This window comes from Anopheles nili, chromosome 2 (genome assembly GCF_943737925.1).
Source record: "Anopheles nili chromosome 2, idAnoNiliSN_F5_01, whole genome shotgun sequence".
Lineage (NCBI taxonomy): Eukaryota > Metazoa > Arthropoda > Insecta > Diptera > Culicidae > Anopheles > Anopheles nili.
In genome coordinates, this window is record NC_071291.1 from 41,054,081 (window position 1) to 41,077,733 (window position 23,653).

Here is a 23,653-nt window from a genome sequence, read left to right on the forward strand (position 1 = left end):
AGTGAGCACATTTCTGTTCCCTTTGTCCTGCCGTTAACCTTTGCTGCTCGCGCAGGTATGGCAGGACGACTGTGCGACGAGGAATGTGCGCTTTATTTATTCTTTTCCCGTGTTGATCCACTACATCCATTCGTTGACCTACCTCTAAGCATGTTAGGATTTTACAAGTAGACAAAAATGCTTACGATCAGAACATTGGCCATCATCCGCCACCGATCCCTTGGTTTCGTGTGAAACAGCGCGATCGGCTCGCGGTGCAGCCGGTGGACGTTTTGGTGCTCTTATTAGTCTCTTTCCCTAATGTACGTGGTGTGGTATCTACAACTATCTCTCGTTTTTCGAAAATTTGTAAATATGAATCTACACTACATCTGGTGATAAAAAAATGTACGACGCCGAAACGGATACGCGAACAATTGCACCGAAATGCAGCGGCAAGGTGATGCTGTTCGCCACTCTCCGTTTGTGTGACCTGTTGTTTTGTTTTGTTCGATAATGAAATAAAGATGATCAATATACTACAAACAAGACGTTAATTTACTTCGCTTTGAAGTATAGAATTAGGATAATGCTCGGTAAAAGGTAAGATGCACTGCGGTGCAAAATGCATAAAAACGGCTTGTTCAAGTTGTGTTCGAAAATTCGAACATTCTCGCCTAATGTAACACCTCGTTGTCAAAGGACGTCGTTACCAGGCGTTACCAAAAACTAAACCAAAACAAACATCGACCATCCCGTGCCATCTTCGTTACACAGTGTCGCGTATTACAAGCGCAAGCGAGATACCGAATATCGTGACGAATCTCGCTTACAGCAACAAAGAAAACAGATGTAAACCATGTAAACAAATCGACTGCTTGCTCGTTTCTTCTATTCATACATTTATGATGTTTTCAAACAATTCACTAGAATTCGTGAATAAAAAAATATTATTTGAATGTAAAATGGCATGTGATCAGCTGACGTGTCATACAACAGCGTAAAAAAACGTTGCAAGTGTAATTACAGATATTACAACGGCTATGAATTCGACGAGATCGAGAGTTTTTAAACAATAGACGTCTCGCATCTGACGTACGTACCGTCAAAGCGCGTGGGTGTATGTGTAAATGATTGTTTTGGTTCGCATTGTTGATGGCGAGGGATTTAGTTATTTGCCTGTGTAAATCTCATTTGAGCACCTTTTGATGGCTTTCGAGATGCTCGTAAGCTGATAGCGTAGTTAATATCGAATTCACAAGAGCTGACAACGGAAACCCAAATCAACTGCGAACTCCCTTATCCCGTCCAGCTGAAAAAAAGAAGGGGGATAGAAGAACGCGAAGAAGCGACAACGTAGATTGTTGTTGTGTTGTGGTGGCATAAATGAAGTAAAAGTATCGAAAACAATCCTGCGAGAAGAAACGAACGAGTGAGTGGTGTGTAGGTTTTTGCGATAACTTTTTATCTTTTGCATCCGCTGCTTCGCTACAATCGGACCGAATTGGTGGTGTTCGCGCTACGGAGTTTCATATTTAGAATGCGCTGACGGCGCCATTCCGATGAAGCATAAGCGCAATACGTTTGGTGCATCGTTTTGATATTGGCTTTTCATTGCCACCATTGTTACAGCAAGAACCTACGAACGAACAACAGTGACGTTTGGTGGTGTGGATTTTTTTCTTCTGCTCTCTCGTAGCAAACACAAAGCAGACACAGGCACACGATGGCCGAAGTCAAAGCCATGGAACATCCATCGCTAAAGGTAAATATTGCGCTGTGAGTGCGTTTGTTTTGTTATTTTTCGGCCATTACTGCATTCCATGCAGCAGACGTGTGGGATCAAAACTAGTTTTTTGTTGCCATTTGCGTCGCAATAGAAAGGAGGTACCACCGTACCTACCGCAAACGGGGCTCATTCTTTCCGTCGTACTCTAAATTGGGCGTAGAAACAAAATGGCACTCGTGAGATGACAATTGTCAGATGCAGTTTTGCACATCTGTGAGGGTTTTTTTTTCTCCCCCATCCGTGCTGCGAAGATTTTTTTTACTCCTTCTGCATCTTCATCCTCCCCATGTGTGTGTCAGCTGTTTTCATGTCGAGCCGTTTGGCAAAGACACGAGCGATAGCGTGACGTGATATGATAGAGTGCAGAGCCGCTTCGTCAACATCTTTCGTGCACGCATTCTGATAACCGTGTGTTTTTGCCGTGTGCATTCCAGGTGCCGTACGAAATACTGAACAAACGTTTCCGAATCGCGCAGAAAACGCTAGACCGCGAGCTTAGCCAGATACAGAACGTAGCCTCGGAGCTAGAGAAGGGTCTTTCGGAGGGTTCGAACAGCATGGAAATCTCTCGTCTTCTCGGGGGTGTGGTCGAGCGACTGCAGGTCCTGAAACGGAAGGCCGAGGAGAGCATCTCGGAGGAACTGTCGGCCGGGTACGTGTGCAAACGTCGCCTGGAGCACCTGAAGCAAAACGTCAACCCACCGGTGGATGCGACCACGCTCGAACTGCAGACTGCGGCCACGAACCAGTGGAAAAAGATCCGGTTGGATCGAATGATAGTGGAGCATTTTCTGCGCCTCGGATACTACGATACGGCGGAACGGTTGGCCGAACGTAGCGGCATCCGGGATCTGACCAACATCGACATTTTCCAGGTGACGCGTGAGGTTGAACGCGATCTCGTGAACCGCTGCACGCTCAAATGTATCGCCTGGTGTAACGATAACAAGTCGAAGCTGAAGAAGATTAACTCCACCATCGAGTTTCAGCTGCGTGTGCAGGAGTTTGTCGAGCTGATTCGGGAGGATAAGCGCCTGCTGGCGGTGCGCCACGCCCAGAAGTACTTCCCTGCGTTCGAGCACGAACAGCTGAAGGAGATCCGCCAGTGTATGGCACTGCTGGCGTTCCCGGTAAGCACGGAGATCGAACCGTACAAGACGCTGTTCGATCCGCAGCGCTGGCAGGATCTGGTGTTGCACTTCCGGCTGGAAAACTATCGGCTGTTCCAGCTGCCGGCCCAGTCGGTGTTGAGTGTGGCCGTGCAGGCGGGTATCTCGGCGCTCAAGACACCGCAGTGCTACTCGTACACGGCGAAGAACATGAACTGTCCGGTGTGCCAGGAGAACGTAAACGAGATCGCCGAGAACCTGCCCTTCTCGCATTGCGCCCAAAGTCGTTTGATTTGCAGGTAGGACATGGCCTCCGGCATTACAGTTTGCGTGCGTTCGTGTATTTATTTGCGTTTTTTCTCCAGAATCACAGGCAAACCGCTGAACGAGCACAACCTACCGATGATGTTGCCAAATGGGCAGATTTTTGGACAGCAAGCGATCGAACAGATGCGCCGCGAGAACGACGTACTCGTGTGTCCGAAGACAAGCGAATCGTTCCGCGCGCCAAAGATAGAGAAAGTCTTCGTGATGTAGTAGCACCACGAGTACACCAACGAAACCATGGCCAAACATCGCTTGGCATCTCAGATATGGCCACGTGTGTGGAGACACGACGGCGTTGCGTTTTTTTCTTTTCTTTTAATGAATTTCTCGTTTTTAAGCGATCTAGCTTCGGCCAGCATTGGCAGATATACATTTTCATACCAATATTTCTACCATTATTATCTTGAACTATTTGCAATCAATTTTCGTCTCCTTCTTTTTAATTACAAATAAGGAAGGTTTACCTTCGAACTAGGGATATAAGTTAGAATTTTTTTTACTATCAGAAGGAGCAATTAGCAACATGTTTTACGCATCGGCGAGCGAACGATGCGCATGAACCAAAAATATTTGCTACCGTAGCAGACACGTTTACCGATTTCAAGCCCTTCTAGAGCTACGCAAAACGCATGCTACGATTTTAATTTACAACTGACGTTTTGTTACATTACGTGCGAATGCATCGTGAAAATTGGAAAAATACAGACATGTCGTCAACGGTTCGTAACAAAAGTGGGCACCATTTTTGCAAACTCTCATTGATTTTCTTTCTTTACAAACCTATAATGTAAGCAAAAGTGCGTGTGTGATCATCTCTTAGCTATGGATAAGGCAACTTTGTTTGCAACATTTGCTTGTTCAAAAATGTAAATGTATGTCGATCGATATCTCCAATCGGTAGTTCTAAGTAATCTCGGTTCCACACGCTCAGACGCCTGCACGCCCGGCAAGTGGTTCCGTTGACGGAAGCTAATCCTAAACTAATAGAGGGCGGTCAGTTGTGCGGCGGCAATGCACGATATCACGGCATCGACCACGCACCTGACGCCTGACGAGTTGCTTATGATGCGAATGTATTAATGCTGGGTAATGAAAGAACGATCGTGGAGTTGCTGTGATTGAGCGACATGTTGAACCGGAATCGGAACCGAAATTCGACATCGACAAAAGGCAATTCTGCTAGGATAAAACAGCGAACACATGAAGCCATCGGATCGTCAACGCAATAAACAAGTATAGTTTCGCAAGAATATGTATATTACTGATAAGAGCATTAGGGGCAGGTGTTGTGACGCGAAAGGATTCTCGAGATTAAGAGTGACACTAATGGTTTGCTATATGATTTTCAATAAAAAAAACTACAAACAAAAACTACGAAATGCTGAGATGGTGCTAGGCGTAGATTCGGTGAACCTGGACGTGGATCCAGGCTTAGTTTCCGAGAAGAAAGGTTTCCACTGGCCACTAATTTCACCTGCAAATTTAAACGCAAACGATTGCTGGCCATCAACTACGCGCATTGATCGTCTTTGGAAAAGGACTTTACATTTTTGTACATCATTGTAGTGATACGCTACGTTTATTAGGTAATAATCTTTGTTCCAGACATCCTCGCTTCTGTTCCACCGGCGAACGCGCACTCCTGGGGACAGCTTTTTAGCAAAAAACGAAACGTTGACTGCGGACTCCAAACGGTTGGCCTGCAGCTCGCAACATCGAACGTCCGATCGTCGGCTTATATTTAGTGGCTTCATCTATGTGGTAAGTATGCATTTGGTTATTCATTCCCAGGTGTCACACTCGTCTAGTCCTTCTCGTAACAACGATCGTTCGAAGAGCCACAGGACACCCTCTCGGAAGCCCCCTCGTACACACGGATGGATGACTAGAGTACATATATAGGTTCCGTTTCACGACGGCTCACTGGCCCTTCGTCCCCGTTGGCCGGTGGCTAGAAAAGGTTCACAAAATTGTTCCTCCCAAACAGGGCCAGGTTGTCCTCATACTTGGCGCGATGGTGCTGTTGCTGTTGCTGCTGGAAGTGATGGTACTCCTCGAAGTAGGACAACTGCGTAGCGGCCGGTAACGCCTTGAAGCTGGGCGCACCAGCCGTACTTTGGCCAGCCACAGCGGACGCACTGGCACCGGCACCGGATGCTGTGATGGCGGCCACCGACGCTCGATTGTAGTGGTGGTGGTGATGATGAAAGCTGCTCGCATTCTGATTGTAAAAGTACTGCGCCGCAAGGTGTCCCGTCGAGACGGACTCCGCAAGAGCCTGCTGTTGTTGTTGCGCGTGGTGATGTTGCTGTTGTTGTTGTTGCTGCTGCTGGTGGTGTTGTTGTTGCTGCTGCTGGTGCTGGTGCTGCTGCGCCTGCTGGTGGTGGTACTGATGCTGCTGAAACGAATGATACGAATGGCGATTGTAGTGCGCCGGAAGGGCGTGCTGAGCCAGCACACTGCCATGTCCGACGGAGGCGGCAGAAGACAATTGTGCCGCTTTCTGGTGTCAAGTAATCAGCGCCTGACCGTTGTTGCCATGGACACGCATGTGCCTATTGAGATTGCCCGATTGTGAGAACCTGTGATAAACAAGCGATAGGATAAACAGAGAGAAAAACGTCCATTAGAGTCCCTCTAGTACTTTGGATGTTCCACACCACGCCACCAGAGGGCGACACTCACCTCAGCAGACACAGCTTGCACTGGTACGGTTTTTCTCCGCTGTGTATCCGCAGGTGCTTCGTCAACGTGGAACTGTCCGAAAACGCTTTCTTACACGCCCGGCACCGGTACGGTCGCTCGCCGGAATGCGTTCGCATGTGCGTCGTAACACTGGAGCTCTGCGAGAACCGCCTATCACAAATGGGACACCGGAACGGCTTCTGGCCCGTGTGCGTGCGAACGTGCGCGGTCAGGTTGGCCGCCTGCGAGAAGCTTTTGTTGCAATCCGGACACCGGTATGGCCGCTCGCCCGAATGTGTCCGCAGGTGCGTCTTCAGCGTACTCGGCCGGGCGTACGTTTTACCACAAAGCCGGCACAGGTTCGGCTTGCTATCCCCACCAACCGCCCCATCACTTCCGCTTCCGCTACCCTCATCATCTTCGTCATCTTCCGGACCGGTACCGGGTGCCGTTGTGCGCTCCGTTACACCGGCATCCGCACCACCAACACCCACATCCGTGAAGCTGAGCCCAAAGGAGCGAGCTTCCGCTTTCATCTTAAGAGCGGCCGCAAACCCAACCGAAGCGGCAGCCATCGCTGCGGCCGAAGCCACCGATGCCACCGGTGGTGTCGGTGTCCGGTCAGGTTCGATGGAACCGAAATCGGGTGGTGTCGCACTTTTTGGTGGCGTACAATCATCCGTCGGTGATGCTCCGGAGCTTTGAGTCTGCGCGTGGAGATGATGCAGATGATGCGTATGATGCGAATGATGATGCGCGTGTTGGTAATACTGTTGTTGCTGCTGATGTTGTTGCTGTTGCTGCTGGTGGTGGTGTTGCAGTTGAACCTGCTGTTGTTGCTGCAGATGTTGCTGTTGCTGTTGAAGCTGCTGTTGCTGTTGCTGCTGCTGTTGCTGGTGCAGATGGTGCGCGTGCTGAAGCGGCTGTGGCTTCTGTGGTGTGAGTGTGGCCGAACTACGCGACGTGGGCGAAGGTTCGTGTGCGAGTGGTGAAACGGATCCACCCGTCGGTACCGTAACCGGTGCCGATGGTTGACTTTGGGGTCGGAAATCCGCCGTAAAGGAGTACGTCGCACCCGGTGGGTACGGTACCGGACTCAGCAAGGGCGGATACAGGACGTTCACGGATGAGGACGCATTCTGGGCGCCCCATTGCATCTGGGAGCACTGCATCGGGACAGAGGCGTCCCCACCGTACCCGTGCATCGTCATGTTCATGCTGACGTTGACGCTCATGCTTGGGTAAAGCGGAGGGCCCGAATGTTGTGCGCAGGACGAATCGTAGTAGTTGGCACCGTACGGACCACCCGGTTGGGACTGCATCTGGTTGTAGTGAGCGTGTGAGCCGTGATGGCTGACCGGTGAGAGCAGCATTTGTGGGTGGACGGTGTACGAGAGGGATGCCTGTGGGGTGCCAAAGTTTTGACCCTGTCCGAGTCCTGGTTGTGGGTCAGGGCTTTGCTTGAGGACGGCGTGTTTTAGCGAAAGCAGCACGTCCGCTACGTCGTGTGTTGGTCGCTCAGGACGGCTGTGGGGGAAAAAAGGGATCGAACCGATGGGGATGTCATTGGGGAGGGGTGACAAAATGGGAGAGGAGGGGGGGGGGAACACTTACTTGTAGGAGGCGCCACACGGCGAGAAGGGAAACAAACTCGGTAGCGGATCGATGTCCAGCGGTGGTAGACCGGGAAAGGTGCTCATGTCCTCGCTCCAGTAGCTGCCGAGATTGCTTTGCGAGCTGCTGGGTTGGAGGGATTTTTTATTCAAGAAAAAAGAAACAGCATTTCGAATTAGTGAGGTTTGGCTTTGTGAAACACAAAGTTCACAACTTGAAAATGACCTTATTATTATTATTAGTTGTTTAAGGAAGGCCAGGCCGTATTTAGGTTTGTATAGTTATTTGAAAGGCATTTCCCCCCAATAGCGGTTGAGAGCCTTATCCCTGGCTGACTCGGTTAAGAATGACCTTTTTTTCATACATACAAAGCAAAAGGACAGACATATAGCTCTGAGATATTGCAAACGACATTTTCTGGAATTGTTACTGAACTGAACAGCAACGTGCTTTGAAGAACCAACCATGGTCTTGATAATAATCAATCTTTTAAATACGCATAGCTTCCTTCAATTCTATGTCTTAGAAAATGATCCCTTTACTACCACAAAATGTCATTTAATGGTAGCTACTTATGAGCTAAAGATATATCTTAAACCATTTTTATAACGTCATATTAGTTGCATTATTTTCAACTAAGATTGAGCGAGAAGCTCTACATTTCAGCAAATGTTAAATATATACCACGTTCATGGAGTTACACAGTACTTTCCTTGTTTTAAACGCCTTTTTAGGCGCCAAGGATTTACAAATAATTTTATAGTAATACCTTTCCGCCACAGAAATTGATTATTCTTGCAGTAAGATTTGCAAAAAAGAACTAAATCATTTTTCTTATTATTTATTCTGCTTCTTTTTCAAACAAAGGAGGTTAAAATTATTTACAATACGATAAAAAACATGAATCTATTGATTTAAAAAGTTAAAAAAAATCTAGATAACTCAACTTTTACTTCAACTCCTTAAGAATATGTGGCCACTTTTATGCATTTCCTATTACGGTGGCTCACAGCCGTGAAAAGGAGAAAACAACCGCACTCTGTTTCACTAAACAGCTTCCATACAAAAAATCATCCCCTCAAAGGCTGTTTGCGTTCGCACTTGATTTAACCCCAACCAGGACCGCTGCCCGGCGGATCTAAACAACTCCTCTACCCCTCCAGTGCCGTCGGTCAATCGAACCGATCCAATCCGTTCATTGATTCCGTCGGTTTATTCGCATGCCGATCGTTTTACAGCTGCTAATATGCGCCGGTCGTCACAAGAAACTTAATCGCTCCATTCCTGGACCCCGTCCCGAGTGCAGGAAAATCGGTCTCCTCCTCTCTCTCTCTCTCTCTCTCTCTCTCTCTCACTCTAGCTCATTGGAGCTCGAGAGACGGAAAGTGGAGAAAATTCGATTGCAAAACGAAGGGCTAATTAAGCTGAAACGCTACTCCGGCAGTGGAAGCGGAACCGGCCGAAGGAACACACGGTTCACACGGTCTCACAGGAGGTGGGTTACGACGGACGGGGATCGAACCGGACGTGTGGCCTGACCGGTGAGGCAGAGGAGGCTTTTCATTCACAACATGCGCTGGCATGCGGTTTACCAGCAGTCTGGGATTCGTTTACCCACCCGAGGCTGGGAAGCGTCCGCAAACCGTACCTCGGCTGTGAAAAGCGGCCCATTTTCCTGCCCAAAGCACTCGACACAACTACTACGATCGTGGCGCGGCAGCCATTTTGCGCTCAAAAATTTGAGCACATTTTGAGGGCCGAATTTTTTTTTGCTTTTGCTGTTGTGCATGAATTTATTTGACATTTTTTTGTTGTTGTTTGGATTGGGAGTTTAAGAGCGAATGCCATCTTTTGCACCCCCTTGTTGTTCTGTTCTCTTGTGGCACCCGCTCGAGTTCTGGACCGCTGGTTTCGGTCGCTGGTTAGCCTCGATTTACCTCAGTACGCCGCTGTGGTCCAGACAGTTTCCGCAGTCACCGAAATCCGATCCGTGCAGTCCCGCAAGGGGTAACGATGCTGTGCTCTCCTGACAGCTGGTACAGCCACTACCACCGCAGGACGATGGGCATTCCTAGAACGAGAACGAGAGGTGGAAGAAGAAAAAAAAGTATGGTATACGATCAGACATGCGGTCGATAGGCGCAGCATAAGTGATGATGCGGTGTTGCTAAATATAGCGCGCGGCGGATCATGGGAAGCGCGTGATCCGCGGAACTCGATCCTCTATGAATGGACAGGAGCTCGGGAACTGTGGTGCGATTACATCTAATCAACTGCGCTCTCCCGACGGTCACTTGTTCGGGAAGTAAGCTCTAGCTGGATGGCATATTTTGAATGATAAATGATAATCAAAATTGTGCTCTGAAACGCACGTCATTGCAAAAAAAGAACGATGGAAATCGGTTGCTTTGTTTTTTGCACATAAATTGAACCTGATTTGTAAATGTTTATGAGACACCCTAATCAAACGCATGTGGGAGCTATTGACAAATGAAACGTTTTTCGAAATTCTTTACTTCCCTTCTGGTGTGACATAAAAATGAATTTCCTGCCCCTGTTTACGTTACGCTAGTTTAATGCAATTATACCAGCCCATTTCACAACTCTCTCCAAAATTTACGGGATCATTTTTTCGGTTCTTCGTAATAAAATTACGAACAACGCAATAGCCACACCACGCGTGCATTACATCGTACGCGAGGACGGAAACACCGTCACACCGACGGGATCCTGGTTGGTCCCGGAGCAGCACATATTGCGTAAGGACCGTAGGGCGTGAAGTACGTCCAAATGAGCTTTGCATCCCGAGCCTGTAGACCCCCGTGGGTGAACTGGGCCAACAAACAGATTTATTCGTCGCGCCGCACCGGTTATAAATGGCACGCTTGGTAGAAAATATTCGCGAAAACGTAGGCAAACGCAGGGTGGGTCCGTAAGTCGCGCACCATTTTTCCAGGAACAAACGCGGCCCCGTTTCGGGAGGCAAATATAATCCCATTAGCCGTGCGCGGAAAGGACATGCCATCACGTGACGCGTCGGTGTTGACGCGCGTTGGCGCCTCATCGATGGAACACATTGGACCTCCGGGAAAACCAAGTCCTCTGAGGTGGTTTGGATCCGTTCCGTACCGCTTTTCTGTGGTTCTCTTATGCTGCTCGGGTGAGATTATTCACTGTGGCGGTACGCGGATCAGCCGCGATGCAAAACGGTTTGATTTGCTTAAACCACCATCCACTGGGTGGGCTTTTCTGCGGCCTAACGCTATTACCACCATTCGGTTGCACACAATTCACGACCACGCATCCTGTGATGTAAGTGTTGTTTGCCTCATCCACGCTATTGCCGCACGGAAATCGTTACCCAATGGGGGATAGTTATGCAAACGCGTGGGTCTGAGTTGTCCTTTCACAAACAGTTTCTTGTGGCAGGACGCAATGGAAATGTAACGAGCATGTTTTGTTAGCTATTAAGAGTTAGACTGACTAAGAGTTAGTAATTTCGTGACATGGTATATACATTGCTTTCAAAGGATCATTCTATTTTGGATGATTTATTCTCCTTTCTTATATCTTTTTCTGAATCTTCAGAGAAATTTTCTTATCTTTTATTATCGTAACTTAAAAGCTCATTATATAAAATATGCAATTACAGTACTAAATATAATTGCATTACGTAAAAATATGCGTTTTGCTTTTAAACTAGTTTTGGTAATTTCATAGAATATTTGTATGGAAAAATGTGTTGCTTAAATGTTTGATAATAAATTAAATTTCATGAATTACTTTATAAAAGAAAACGAAAACAAAATTATGCTTCTTTAGCTAACTGGCTCTGACAATGTAATGAGATGTTCAACAGACAACGTTTTTACTGATCTAAAACTGCATAATCCACCACTTCTAAAGACACACTGCTAAGGATTTCAAATCGAAGCGAGCCTGAACGACAACCATTCCTCAACATGTTGCAACTTTCACGTGTATAACGAAACGTACTGTAACTGCCGACTTTATACAAACTTAAGCAATCCAGCGTTAAATAGGGGAAAAAAACCACACACTTGTTTGATCTTCATATAGCACCAACCGGCCGTACAAAGCGTGATACTTTTCCGTTGCAAATGGATTGATACAAGCCCGGTTCACTTGTGATAAAGCTGGGAATGCTGCACGCATAAAAGTTCACACCAAATGTCAACCAACGCCTTGGCCTTATTCCTTGGCACAGGATCTTCTCCAGAGAATCCTCTACAGAACCACAAAATTCAGCTGGTGCACGTGCCAATAAACGATGCGCAATGTCGTACCGCGGTCGAATAACTACCGGAGATGATTCGGATCCGAACCGGTTTAGGTCCTTCCGAATGCTTTGGGTGGTCGCGGTAATAACTGTGAAATTTCATAACGCCCGAATCGGCGAGATTTCTCTGCCAATGCGAGACAGAAAGATCCTTCATCTCGCGCAGGTGACATTGCGCTTGAAAAAGACGAAAAAGGGTCCCTTGGTGGTGGAAGCTGGACGGGCCGCCGTCCGCGTATCGTTATTTGTTCCTTGATGTCCTGCGCGGATTTCACCACGGAAACGGAATCCGGTACGAAGCACTTCGGCACTCACCTGCGGGCTGTCGAGGGGCATCCCGAAGAGGGGATTGTTCGGGACGTATCCCGTCTCCGGCTCCATGGGAGTACTATCCGTACTCCCACACGATATGTACATGGCTCCACCTTCGTGTATTTGATTGAACTCTGGAACAGAGGGAGAAAAGAACGCAAGAAAAAATGTTACATTTCATCGCGCTTTGAAAGGATACATTCTTTTGGCGGTAAGGACCCATGTGCGGGGGAATTGTTGGCTGCCATTATTATTTCAATGTTTTTTTTCTTCTTCTCGTTTTCTGATAGAGAATTGAACCGCTGGCAGATCACAGCATTACATCCTGGCGCATGCGCTTTCATTTGCTACATAAAATAGGCGTTTAAGGAGACAACAAGGAGTGTGAAAACAAGCCGGAGCTAAAGGAACTAAAAAGGAAGCAGGATACCTCGAAAAGTACACAATGAATGTTATTGTTTACTAAAAGACATCCTAAAGACAGCCTAATCGTAATGAACCGGTTCAGTAATTATTTCATCAAGGAATGCTCGTTTTGCGTTATAATGACAAAAACTAACAGATCACTCAAACACTGAATTTGGAATCCAAATGTACATTCGAGTACGCATAGTTAATATGCATAATCGTGCCATCAATTTCTTTATGAGCAAAAAAAGGACTCCAATTTTCAGAAGGAACATCCGAAAGCTTCCATCGATGCGTGTTCATGCGATGAACGTGAGCAGGAATGAATGCTCCTTGTCGCACGTGGAAGCCACGCCTACTTTTATTTGCAATGGCACAGTATGAATCAACCGCAATGGAAGGAAAAGCTACTATCGAATCCGTTTGTTGACTCGTGCGGTAAATGTCCTACTAAACCATTGTAGTTTCATTTAAAAATACTTTATTATTCTCCTCTGCATACCTTAAAACGCAGAAAGTTCAGTTCAAGAATCAACTCTAGGCTTGAGTCTTGACCTATGTTATAATGACTATACAGATCTATGTTTGAATAAGAAAATAACAGGATATTATGAGTAAATGCACCAATGCTTCAAGATTAGTTTTCGATTCACTATTCGATAGGGTCTCGTTTTAGGTTTTGCTATGAAAAACACTATAGTGTTATCATTTAAAGGTATTTAAGATATGTGTGGGGATGGGGCTTTGTTCCCACAGGGGGAATATTGCAAATTGTCATAAAAACTTATGCTAGTGAGTGGGTTCTGAGCTACCGACACATGCACTTATCTTTTTTGTTCGACGAAAATATACAATTGTTGTAATTTGGGTAACATCGGGTATCTCAACTGTGAGCCCACGAGCTTCAGACTTTTTGTCAATCTCTAAATGCTTCTTGGTTAACTCTATTTCAAATGAGCAAATAATCTGAGACTATATAAAAACAACTGGGTGTGGATAGGATCAAAAAAGGTGTACAAAAAGCCGCAACTTAGTTTGTGCTGTTCTTCAGCAGTTCGTTTTTCAAACACTTGCAATACCTACCCAGAGTGAACTCGTTGGTGTGTTCCGCCGTGTGTACCATTCAAAGCACATACACAATCACTTGCAATCCTTCTAATGCGAAACGAAAAACACTATATTCTCTAAGATCGACTCACAAATAAGGCACGTTGGCCGGTGTTCAGTCGAAACATAACCACACTCGGTGCACACGATCACTAACAACAAGCACTAGCACCAAACGGGCTCAACACATCCTGCAGCCACGTGATCCTTTCGATCATGCCCGTGAGTGGCGATAATCATCGTAGCAACTCCTTGCGAAGGCACTCGAGGTTCTACACTTGCGAATCCCCTCGGTAAAGGGGGCACTTTTGATGGCCGGAACTTCACCGGAAATTGCCGGTTGCATTGGCACTCGGGCACTGGTATCCTGCGGGTTGCTTTGGCCGTATCGCATCCGGATGTCGGAGGCCATGACATCAGGAGGCCATCACACACTTTGGTTTGGATAGCACAATTGGCGCAAGTTTGCACTGTTCCGCCGAGAAGACGCAAAAACACACACCGAAAAGGACACGCGTTTATGGGGACTTGGGGCTTGACGACTGACGACGACGAAGTATCGAAAGAAATGGAACGAAGCGCGAGCGAGAGAAGGTCAGAGAGACAGCGAGAGAGAAAGAGAGAGAGAGAGAGAGTGAGGTAAAAGGAAACAACAAAAAAACAATAAACGCCAGAACTAGTAGCGCCTCGAAGACGAACGATACGCTCGGAAGGACGGTACGGTAAGGACTGAAGGACGTCTCGGTGGCGAGCCGGTTTGGAAAACTTTTTTTTTTCTCCCTAAAACCTATCCCTCACAGCCGCGGACATCGACGGACGCATCGACCCTTCACGCCGAACCGGCATCGATTGGGTAGCGGCCGGTTGGCCCACTGTTTTCGAACCGGCTTTTTCTGAGGCGCATGGTTTTCTTCTTTTCTTTTTTGTTTTTGTTTTGCAGCCTTGCCTTTCCCGCCTGCTTTTTGTCTCTCTTTTCCGTACCGGGCCGGGCCGGGTTGTCGGTTGCACCCGTCTGTTTCCACCCTTAGGTGGCCCTAGGCCCTAGAAGCGCAAAGCAGGAAAAAAGTGGGAAACAACAAGGAAGGAAGCATCGCCCACCGCACCCAAAGGGCCGACCAACCAACCAAACGTCGCCTGGCCAAAGGGGCCACCTCGAAAAGCCCTCGTACAAACCCCGGCACACACATGGCCGGCGAATGGGGTGGTCTGAGCGAAGCATAAAAACACCCTATCCAACACACAAACACACACACACACACGTTGCCGTTGGGCTTAATCCACCCTACTAGCCACGACACAAACGGGGGAGGCTTCAGGATGCATCCCACCACCCTTCGGGTGAGGGTTGTTACACGATACGCTGGCGTCGAAGGCGGAAGAAAGGATCGCCCGCACAGGCTGTGTGGTTGTGTGTGTGTGTGTGTGTGTGTGTGTGTTTCTGTCACCGTCCGCACTTTTCATTTTTCGCCTGACTGTGTGATGGGGTGTTGTTTTTGCTTATGTTTAATGAGAGACTATTGCAACGCGTTCGTGGTGTTTTCCGAGCCTCTTTTGCGAGGGGGGGGGGGGGGGGGGGTCTGAGTCACTTTAAGCTATGCTGGGGCTCTTTGTAGCGCTCTTGATGCTTTGAGGAAGAGTCATTATGAGGTTAACAATAACTCAGACAACAGTATCAGAACTCATGTCACTAATTTTAAGCTACTACTGCTTTGATCGATGGATGGTGAGTGAAAAGTCCGCTCCTTTCGGAGTTAAAAGTTGCACATATGATACTTATGATTTAAATTATATCATATGGATATCTTGAGATATTATTGATTCAAATTATATCAAATGGGCCATCAAATACTGAAGAACTAATCTGCTAGTTAGATTCGAACTCAAACTGATAGCATAATATATTCGTTATGATTGAGTAGATCATTAATTCAGCATGTTCCATGCCTTCAATACATGAATACCAACCCTAGAAAGCTCTCAAACAGTGTGCTAATATTACATCCATTTCTGCGACATATTGTCCAAAAAAAAAAGGCTCCATCATCCCTCAAAAGCGAGCCATCACTTCTTCAAGGCGGTTTCTTTGCCCTTCTACCTGCGCCTGTCATCGAAAAGATCGCTGAAGATCACCGATGCGATCACGACTCCTTGGATGTGACCCTTCGAGCGATCATTTAATCGACCCTTCCGGCAATGGTAGAGGTTCCTAAGAGAGAGAGAGAGAAAGAGCGTTCTTAGAGCATCCCTGCACCTGATACTCCAACGGCGATCGCACGGTGATCGGCTAATTTGATACTTTTTTCCTCCTTCCTATGGGGATACATGATTCGTTTTTTTTCCTTCAATTTCATGACGGTAGAGTTTTGAGTTAAATTCGGCCATCCTTTAGGACAGGCGGACATGTCGAAATAAAAAAAGGGGGTCAAGATCTCACGAACGCCAACACCAACACGCTGCAGCTCGTGTCCGATCGCCTTAGTCCGTGTGCGGTCTGTTTCCGCAGGAAGCGCGCTTACATTGTAACAGGAACTTCCTGTGACATTAGAAAACTCGAACGCAGCCAGCCAAACTATCGATTACAAGTTGTTTTCCTTCTGTTAGCTTCACTCCGCGACCTTCTCCGGTGTAATCTTAATCCTGGCAGGACGATCGAATGTTGCGCCTTCTTGTCGCTTGTCTTACGCCATGTCAAACACATGGAAAGGATTATACGATACTTTGAAGGCGAAGGATGGCGCTGCAGGGAAGAAAGGACTCGATTTATGAACGATTTCAAATTCGGTTTCATTACCTCGCGAATAACATTCCGTGTGAATTCATGGTCACTTTCGCTTTACCAAACGATCTTCGCAGTGGACCTCGTCGATCCCTTTTCCATTAAAATATGAAACGAGATAGACGGTGGCTGATCGGACGAAACAGGATACTCGCATCAGTGCTCCGAAGTTCGCAGTCCCGTTAGCGTGGACCTCAAATTGTTTCTCTCGACTTCTTTGCTCCCCTTTTGCGATCATGACACATTTTCCGACCCGCGCATGATGCTTCACGACACAACACCGTACAGCAAGCGCCCAAAAACCGTCAGGTTGCATCCCGTAATGGGCAGGAAAACAGCAGCCACGGATCTCGCTGCAGGTGAAGGTTCCTGCACGTCGGAAAATGTCCCCGGCAGGGATGGGGATTGAGCCACAAAAACGTCAAGCGTCACGGATGGAGTAAAGTTGTGGAAGAAATTGAAAAAAAAACGAACGAACCCCCGAACGAATCCTCCCGTCACAGCGTGGTTCCGTTCCTTCTCCGGTGTCCGTTCTCCTCACGGGTGTTGTGTAAGCCGAGACGCGAGAGAAGAAGGAACACAACAACGAACACACACACACACACGTACGCACGATCACATAAAAAAACCTGCTACCCATCGACCCCTGGGGAAAAGGGGTTTAAACTGTCGCAAAGATCCACCGTCGTCTTTTCGTCCCGTCAGCATCCCGTGAAGGGTTTGATCCTTCCAATCGATGGACGTTCGGTTTCTCGGTATTAGCGTGTGTGCGTGCCAATGTGTGCGCCATCGTTTCCTTCTGTTTCGCACGCAGCTCCGGGGTGGTCACGTTCATCAAACCTGGGTGCCCGTGTTCCTGCTGTCCGAGGAAGCCCCCAGAAGAATGGCCAAAGAATGAGACCCAGACATAGTAGCCGGTGGTGTAAAAATGGCGGGAGATTGCAATGAAAAATTCATTGATAAACCAAGTGATCGTGTTGGGAAACCGCGCAGAGAGCAGAGAACGCAGAAGACATACCGAAAACGACGAACCCGGAATGCTTTGGCAGAAGGCGAATGGTTCGAGGATGTAAACCATCGCCCGGGTAAAATCAGCCGGAACAGACAGGTCGATGTTTGCCCGATGAGGCGTACGCTAATTCGCTTCAGCTGCAGTCTGGCCGTGCCGTACTGAGCCGAGTGTGTGTGTCGTTTCGGTTGGGGCTTTTTTTTGTTAAACAGGACATTGACTTCCTCTGGAAGCTGTCGTTGGTGTTTTTTTTTTTTGCTACCATGGGCAATGATCTTTCGGAAGGCAAGCAGTTGGTTTGCAAGCTGACGGTTTTGCACAACCTTTTGTACGGTTGGTGGATCTGAAGTGTGCTGATCTTCCGATTCGTTTCATTTTTCCATACCAATATATTATGCTGAGCTATAATTAGGCAGGAATGCTATAGCTGATAGACATGAGTTACACACAACTCTTTGAATGGTTAATCAGAACGATTCCGCTTGAGCTACAGCCCAATGGAGTTAATAAAATGTTCCGATAAAATGTGGATATAATCAAACATTTCAATTGCTCAACGAAAATTCTTTCTTGCTTAAATGTTTCTGAACGAATCATAAATTTTTCAACGGTTTTTATTATTCGCAGAATGAAACGAATCACTTTTTCATTATAATTTCCGTCCATCTGAAACTGATAGTGGCAACCTTAACAATTGATATTTGAGCATTGCAAATTATGATGTTCGTGATGCAATTAAACGAACATGAAATGAAACTTCATCAATGCATCCCCATAGCTATTATTGAACGTGGATGAAAAACATATTTGATATTTGTGCATTATCATCCTCATGTTTCCACTTATCAGGAACTGCCGCGAGTGTTTCAAAGAATCGAAGTTTTGCCAAATATAGAAGCACGTTCAAAAACGGTCGATGGATTCAATTTCACGCGCCGCAAGAACCCACATTTTCATCAGCACCACCCCAAAGGGGCCATTTACAGACCGAAGTTTGTTCGAAATTTTCCTCCCCAAAAAAAATACAACCCACCCCGCTAATCGCCCTCAGCGCCATCCAGTCGCTTTTCCGCGCAACCCAAAACAAGATGGCGCACGAGTCGGCAAACAAACGCGAGAGAGAGAGAGAGAGAGAGAGAGAAAGAGAGAGAGAGAGAGAGAACGAAACACTCATAACACAATTGCATTCATGGCTCCTTCATCGGCTTTTCCTTCCACCTTCCGGCAGGGCCTCATTTTTTGGGGCCCCTCTCATTTCGTCGGGCACACATTTTCCATTTCCATTTCCATTTATTATTGTCCCGCTTAGAGGGGATCGCACCCGCAGACGCCATTGTGTTTTTCCCTCCCACCCGACGAGCGCTTTCCCTTCGTTGCGCCTTGTCGCTTTTCCTGCCACCCTCGCACCAAACTCGAATAAGGGACGGCGTACGTGCGTGTGTGTGTGTGGGTGTGTGTAGCAGCACGGGTACGGGGGAGTGTGATGTAAATTGGAAATGAAAAAGGAAGCCCCACAAATGTAACGCCCCCGACACAGGAGTTATGTGTTTGCGCGGGCTCGGGAGAGCAAATTTCGTGTTCTATTCTGTGGCATTACGTCGGTACGGTACTGTCTGTTTTTTTATGATGTTTTTCTTCTTTTTCGTGGAAACCACCCACAAACCACCACGCAAACAGCTCCCACCGGTTCGGTCAAGTAATTGAAGCTTGCAGTCCGGTTTTCTCGTTTCAAAACGATGCCAAGCTTCCAACGCAACCCAGCTAACGGTGGATGGCTGTTCCCGAAAAGTCACAGAACAGGACGATGCTCCAAAAATCCACCCCCACCCAGGGCGGCTGCGCATCACCATTGCCATGGCTGCGCGGAAAACCCGTTTTTCCATCTCCGCTCGAGCCTTTCCGAGACCACACACTACCGAAGGAGTGCCTAGTTGTAGGAGCAACAACAGCAAAAAAAAACAAGAAAACAAGCAAAAAAAGGATAACGAACCTCTCGAGATGGCATTCGTGGACGGTTGATTTGGTGCCCCGTGTTCGGCTTCACTCGCGCTGCCTTTCCAGTTTCAGCGGGTCGGTCCCTTTTCAAGCCCGGGATGAATGAAGCGAGTAAAACGCCCCCCACACCAACCACCCGGGGAACCACCGGGGTGAAGTCGGGGAACCGCCGATATCGATTGTCGAAGCCCCACAAGCGGCCACATGGATTCGGGACGGTACGGTACGTCGGAAAAAAGCAGGCCGCAAGCGAAGAAAAGCGAAGGCAATGGCTGCGCGGAACGGGCAATCGGTAATACACGTTTTGCAGGAGAAAAAGGATTGATGCAGTATTGCTTCATTTATGTGGTATGTTTTTCTTTTTCTAAATTGTGCCAAAAGTCTTTCTGAAGTGAATGTACCATATTGATCTTAAACACCAAATTACTGTTTAACCCCTTTACAGTTTTGGCCGAGCATCCACTGATTTAGGTTTTTCTTTATTCTTCTTCATTTGCCTTGCGCACTGTTATTTCTTCACTTTTTATGAGTATGTATAGATTCTCCATGAATATATGTATTGAGTTTTTTTTTTGATAAATTGAAATGATTTTACAAATTATTACAATTTTTTGAAGAAAGGAAATGCTCACCAGTCATGAATTATGTGGAATTATAGATTAAGAATGAATGTATTATGTATTTATGAACGAGAAATTTAGTTTTAAAAACAATGCGGCCAGGAAGTTAGCAAAATAAAAAAAAGTTGAACTTTTTTACTCAAGTGACAAGAGTGCAAAGTTTGTTGGTTGTGCAGAAGCAAATCCGGTGAAAAGCTACTCAAAGAAAGTAGATATTATTATGAAACTATGAATTGAATTTTTTGCTCTATGCAGAAGAAAATAATGATGAAATTTAAATTATGTAATAATTAAAAAAAAAAGAGAATTCAACAACAAAGTCGTTTTTAACTAATGTTCTGAAATACTGAGCCAATTTTCATTTTTTTGCATTAAATCTCAACAAAATGCAATACAAACTTTTTACTCTACGAAGCGTAGAGCATGTTTTTTTTCTAAAACACAAATAAAAAATAGCGACAATTTTTTGGCCTTTGGTTTTCAAAATCGAAAGACTGTGAAGGGGTTAAGGGCAATCGGTAATAGACGTTTTGCAGAAGAAAAGGATTGATTCAATATTACTTCATCTATGTTTTATTTTTCCACAAAAATGTGTTTTAGCGTTCATATCTTATTATGCTTTAACAGACTTTAGGGTGTTATATTATGAACTTTTCCAACTCCCAATCCGTTGACTTGGACAAACCAAGGACATTAAACGCACACGTCCAATTCCTCACTCCCATTCAATTGATACAATTTCATACAGATCTAATTGGTACGGGACGTCCGCACGATGGCACGGAATTTAATCGGAAACAAACGGAAACGGACCCTCACCGTGATAAAGTTACATTCAACGAAGTATCGTCTCCCCGGGGGTGGGGAGGTTATTAGCGTTTCCGTGGCAGGTTCCCGAAATCCTAGCCCGCGTTCCCGACCGAAAAGCGGAAGGTTCTTGCAGCGGTTGGACCCGCGGTGCATCCTCGGAACCGTGCGATCAAAACTACCGTCGAATAACCCGTATGTCCGCTGAAGATGGTCCGCTGACATCGATACTTTTGGTGGGGGGGGCGCGCCAATGAAGTGACGGATTCGGTTTTATTTTCTCAACTGCCGACGGGCAATGGGCCATGGTTTTATTAGGGATTTGTGGACGGTGGAAAAGTGACCTACCAGACGCAGTTGGGACCCTATTCGTGGCTACGGTAATCGACACCGCCGCTGTTGACTGTTCGATTGGGTGAGAGCACGGGAACAGGCTGGACCCTCGCGATGGTGAGATTAATTTCCTTGTAGCATTGTAGCAAGGGAGAGAATTGGAAAGGGTTGGAATTAATAGGAAGTGCACGGTTTAAGCGTTAACTGGACAGCGGACTTACATCGAGGTTTGAATACTACGTCTAATGGCATATTTAGCGATGCACAAAATAAAGCGAATAGAAAGTAATGTCCGTATACTAAACGATCAAACAATACCCACGCTTTTTGAGGTTGAAATTTAAATTTATTCATTTGATTTAGCCTTTATTCAGGGGCGCAAAAAAGGGGAAAAAATACCCAACCCTTCTTCACGCTCCGTTAAGCGCAAATAACACCTCGTCCCGGTGACCAATTGGATGATCAAACAAAAACCCCGGTGCGCTCTCTTTACCGTGTTCGCAAATTTAACGCAAAAACGCCCACAATTCACACACACGTACGCACTTCCGGAAAAAGGGAACAAGGAAACCCGACGTTCTCCGTTTTTGCGCCGTTTGCCACAACCGTTCGCTTCCTTGATTTGTTTCCGGCTAATCATTTGTTTACCCAGTGCGCACCCACCGGAGTCTATTAATCCACCCCGAATCCCGGTATTGTAACCCGGACCCACGGTTGGCGTAACCACGGGTTGCGGTTTTTCCGTCCCCTAACGCACCCCAGGGACGCTCGTAATCGAACGTGCCGTCAAGTGGTACCGAAGTGAGGGAAAAAGTGCTTCACCGCCCGGACGGGTGATGAAAAGTGATTTAATCAATCAAACGAACCGATCCGATCCGTTCGGGGGTGACGACGGTACCTGTGTCCGGAAAAGCGAAAGGAAGTTCCACGTGGCGCGGTTGCGTCAAATCGTACGCCCGAAAGCACGTGCTTCCCGGGAAGGCATAATAATAGCGATTAGCTCGTTTTGAGCGCGGTCGGAAGGAGATGATCTGGTTCGCGGTTCCGGCCGCCACACGTTCGATACGGATCTCCGGGAGGACAGGCTGTGGCGCGGTTTTGAAGCGGGACATTCGTCCGTGGGCCAGTAAATTGATAGGTGTCCGTCGGTGGTTGGTAAAGGCTGAAATACACGCGGTTCGGTGACACTCCGGGTGCCGGGGTTTCCGTTAAGGGGACTCGTCCACGGGTGGCGCCTTGTGGCGGGTTGTTTCGTTTCCTGGAGTTTCCGCTGGGATGGGAAATGTAAATAATACCGCTGGACCGGCGGTCCGGTTTATACGGCCGCCGTTCGGTGAGTGATGATGACGAGGATGATAAGTTAATTTGATTCAAATCACTGTTATTCGATATCTAAACAGAACCGTGCTGCTGGTGCTCACGAGCGCGATAGAGCATGGGAAAGCGCGCGTTTTTTTTTATTGAAATCGAAGTGAAACATAAACAATACGAGAAGAAGCATGTGTTTTTATTGAAACGTTTACAATCGGTAATCATTGGCGTAGTGCCACTTCAGAACTGTCTCAATATCTCCAATCTGATAAATAGTCGCTTACGATCAGTTTTAAAATCGACCACAACAATCAATTTCACAGTTGCTTCAGCAAGCGTTTTGTATTGTTAGTAGAAAATAAAACAAACGGTGTGTAAGATATTCATTAGATTTATTTTTTTATTGACATCGTTCTAATGGCGTCTAGATTTAATTTTTCATACCACTAGCGTACAAATTGGGCTCATTCTTATTGTTGAATAATGTTCACTTCGAGTGGCTCCGGTGTAATGTAGCTTAGGAAAGTAATAGATCTGAGACTTAACCTAACTTCACAAGAAAAGACTAGCCGAATCAAACCACATCATCTTGGTGGCCAGTTTACCTTGCTTTCGAGTGAAACATCCAGACCCGTTTGTACAGATTGTTCGATAGCATTCTGTTGAAAAATCGTTCTCATTCATAATGTCTAATTTAGACCTGACTTCGCTAGCATTATTTTTTGAAGCAGTACGTACCTTTGACTCCTCCAACCAAAAATGTACACCAAACAGTAACCTTCTGGGGATTACCACCTGGTGAACCACATGTGGTTTGAATTCTCTTTTATCATGAGATGTAACCTTGGCGCTCAAAAAAATTCAAACTTTCTTTGATAACCTTTTTTGCCATTTGCACGTGTTGTTGCTATAACCCTCCATGCTAATTAGCTGGACGAGAGAATAAATACACTGACGCTGAATAAATGACTACTCCTGTGGACCTGTAGCTCCGAAATTATTACCACATCCAATAAAACGGTACCGATGCACCCGGTATATTCCAATCTCAAAAGAATACAAGCGCTACAATTGCAACCCTCTTTACGATCCTTTTATCAACGAACCGGTAAACCGATGTGCAAACACAGGTGGGCAAGCGGGCTTCCCCTTACTCATAAGTCGTACACTTG

At 46.6% G+C, this 23,653-nt stretch overlaps 2 protein-coding genes across 2 annotated transcripts; one reads left to right on the forward strand and one right to left on the reverse strand.

Moving 5' to 3' along the window:
• Window positions 1-1,654: 1,654 nt before the first annotated feature.
• Window positions 1,655-4,548, forward strand: LOC128730908 (E3 ubiquitin-protein transferase MAEA). Its single transcript, XM_053823997.1, has 3 exons — window positions 1,655-1,744; window positions 2,203-3,176; window positions 3,243-4,548. Exons 1-3 carry the CDS (start codon window positions 1,706-1,708, stop codon window positions 3,412-3,414), a joined length of 1,185 nt encoding a protein of 394 aa, XP_053679972.1. The 5' UTR covers window positions 1,655-1,705; the 3' UTR covers window positions 3,415-4,548.
• A 1,165-nt stretch (window positions 4,549-5,713) lies between these two features.
• Window positions 5,714-13,646, reverse strand: LOC128730986 (protein glass-like). Its single transcript, XM_053824081.1, has 6 exons — window positions 13,607-13,646; window positions 12,119-12,249; window positions 9,441-9,574; window positions 7,504-7,626; window positions 5,890-7,416; window positions 5,714-5,786 (listed from the first exon to the last, which is right to left on the reverse strand). Exons 1-6 carry the CDS (start codon window positions 13,644-13,646, stop codon window positions 5,714-5,716), a joined length of 2,028 nt encoding a protein of 675 aa, XP_053680056.1.
• Between the last annotated feature and the right edge of the window lie 10,007 nt (window positions 13,647-23,653).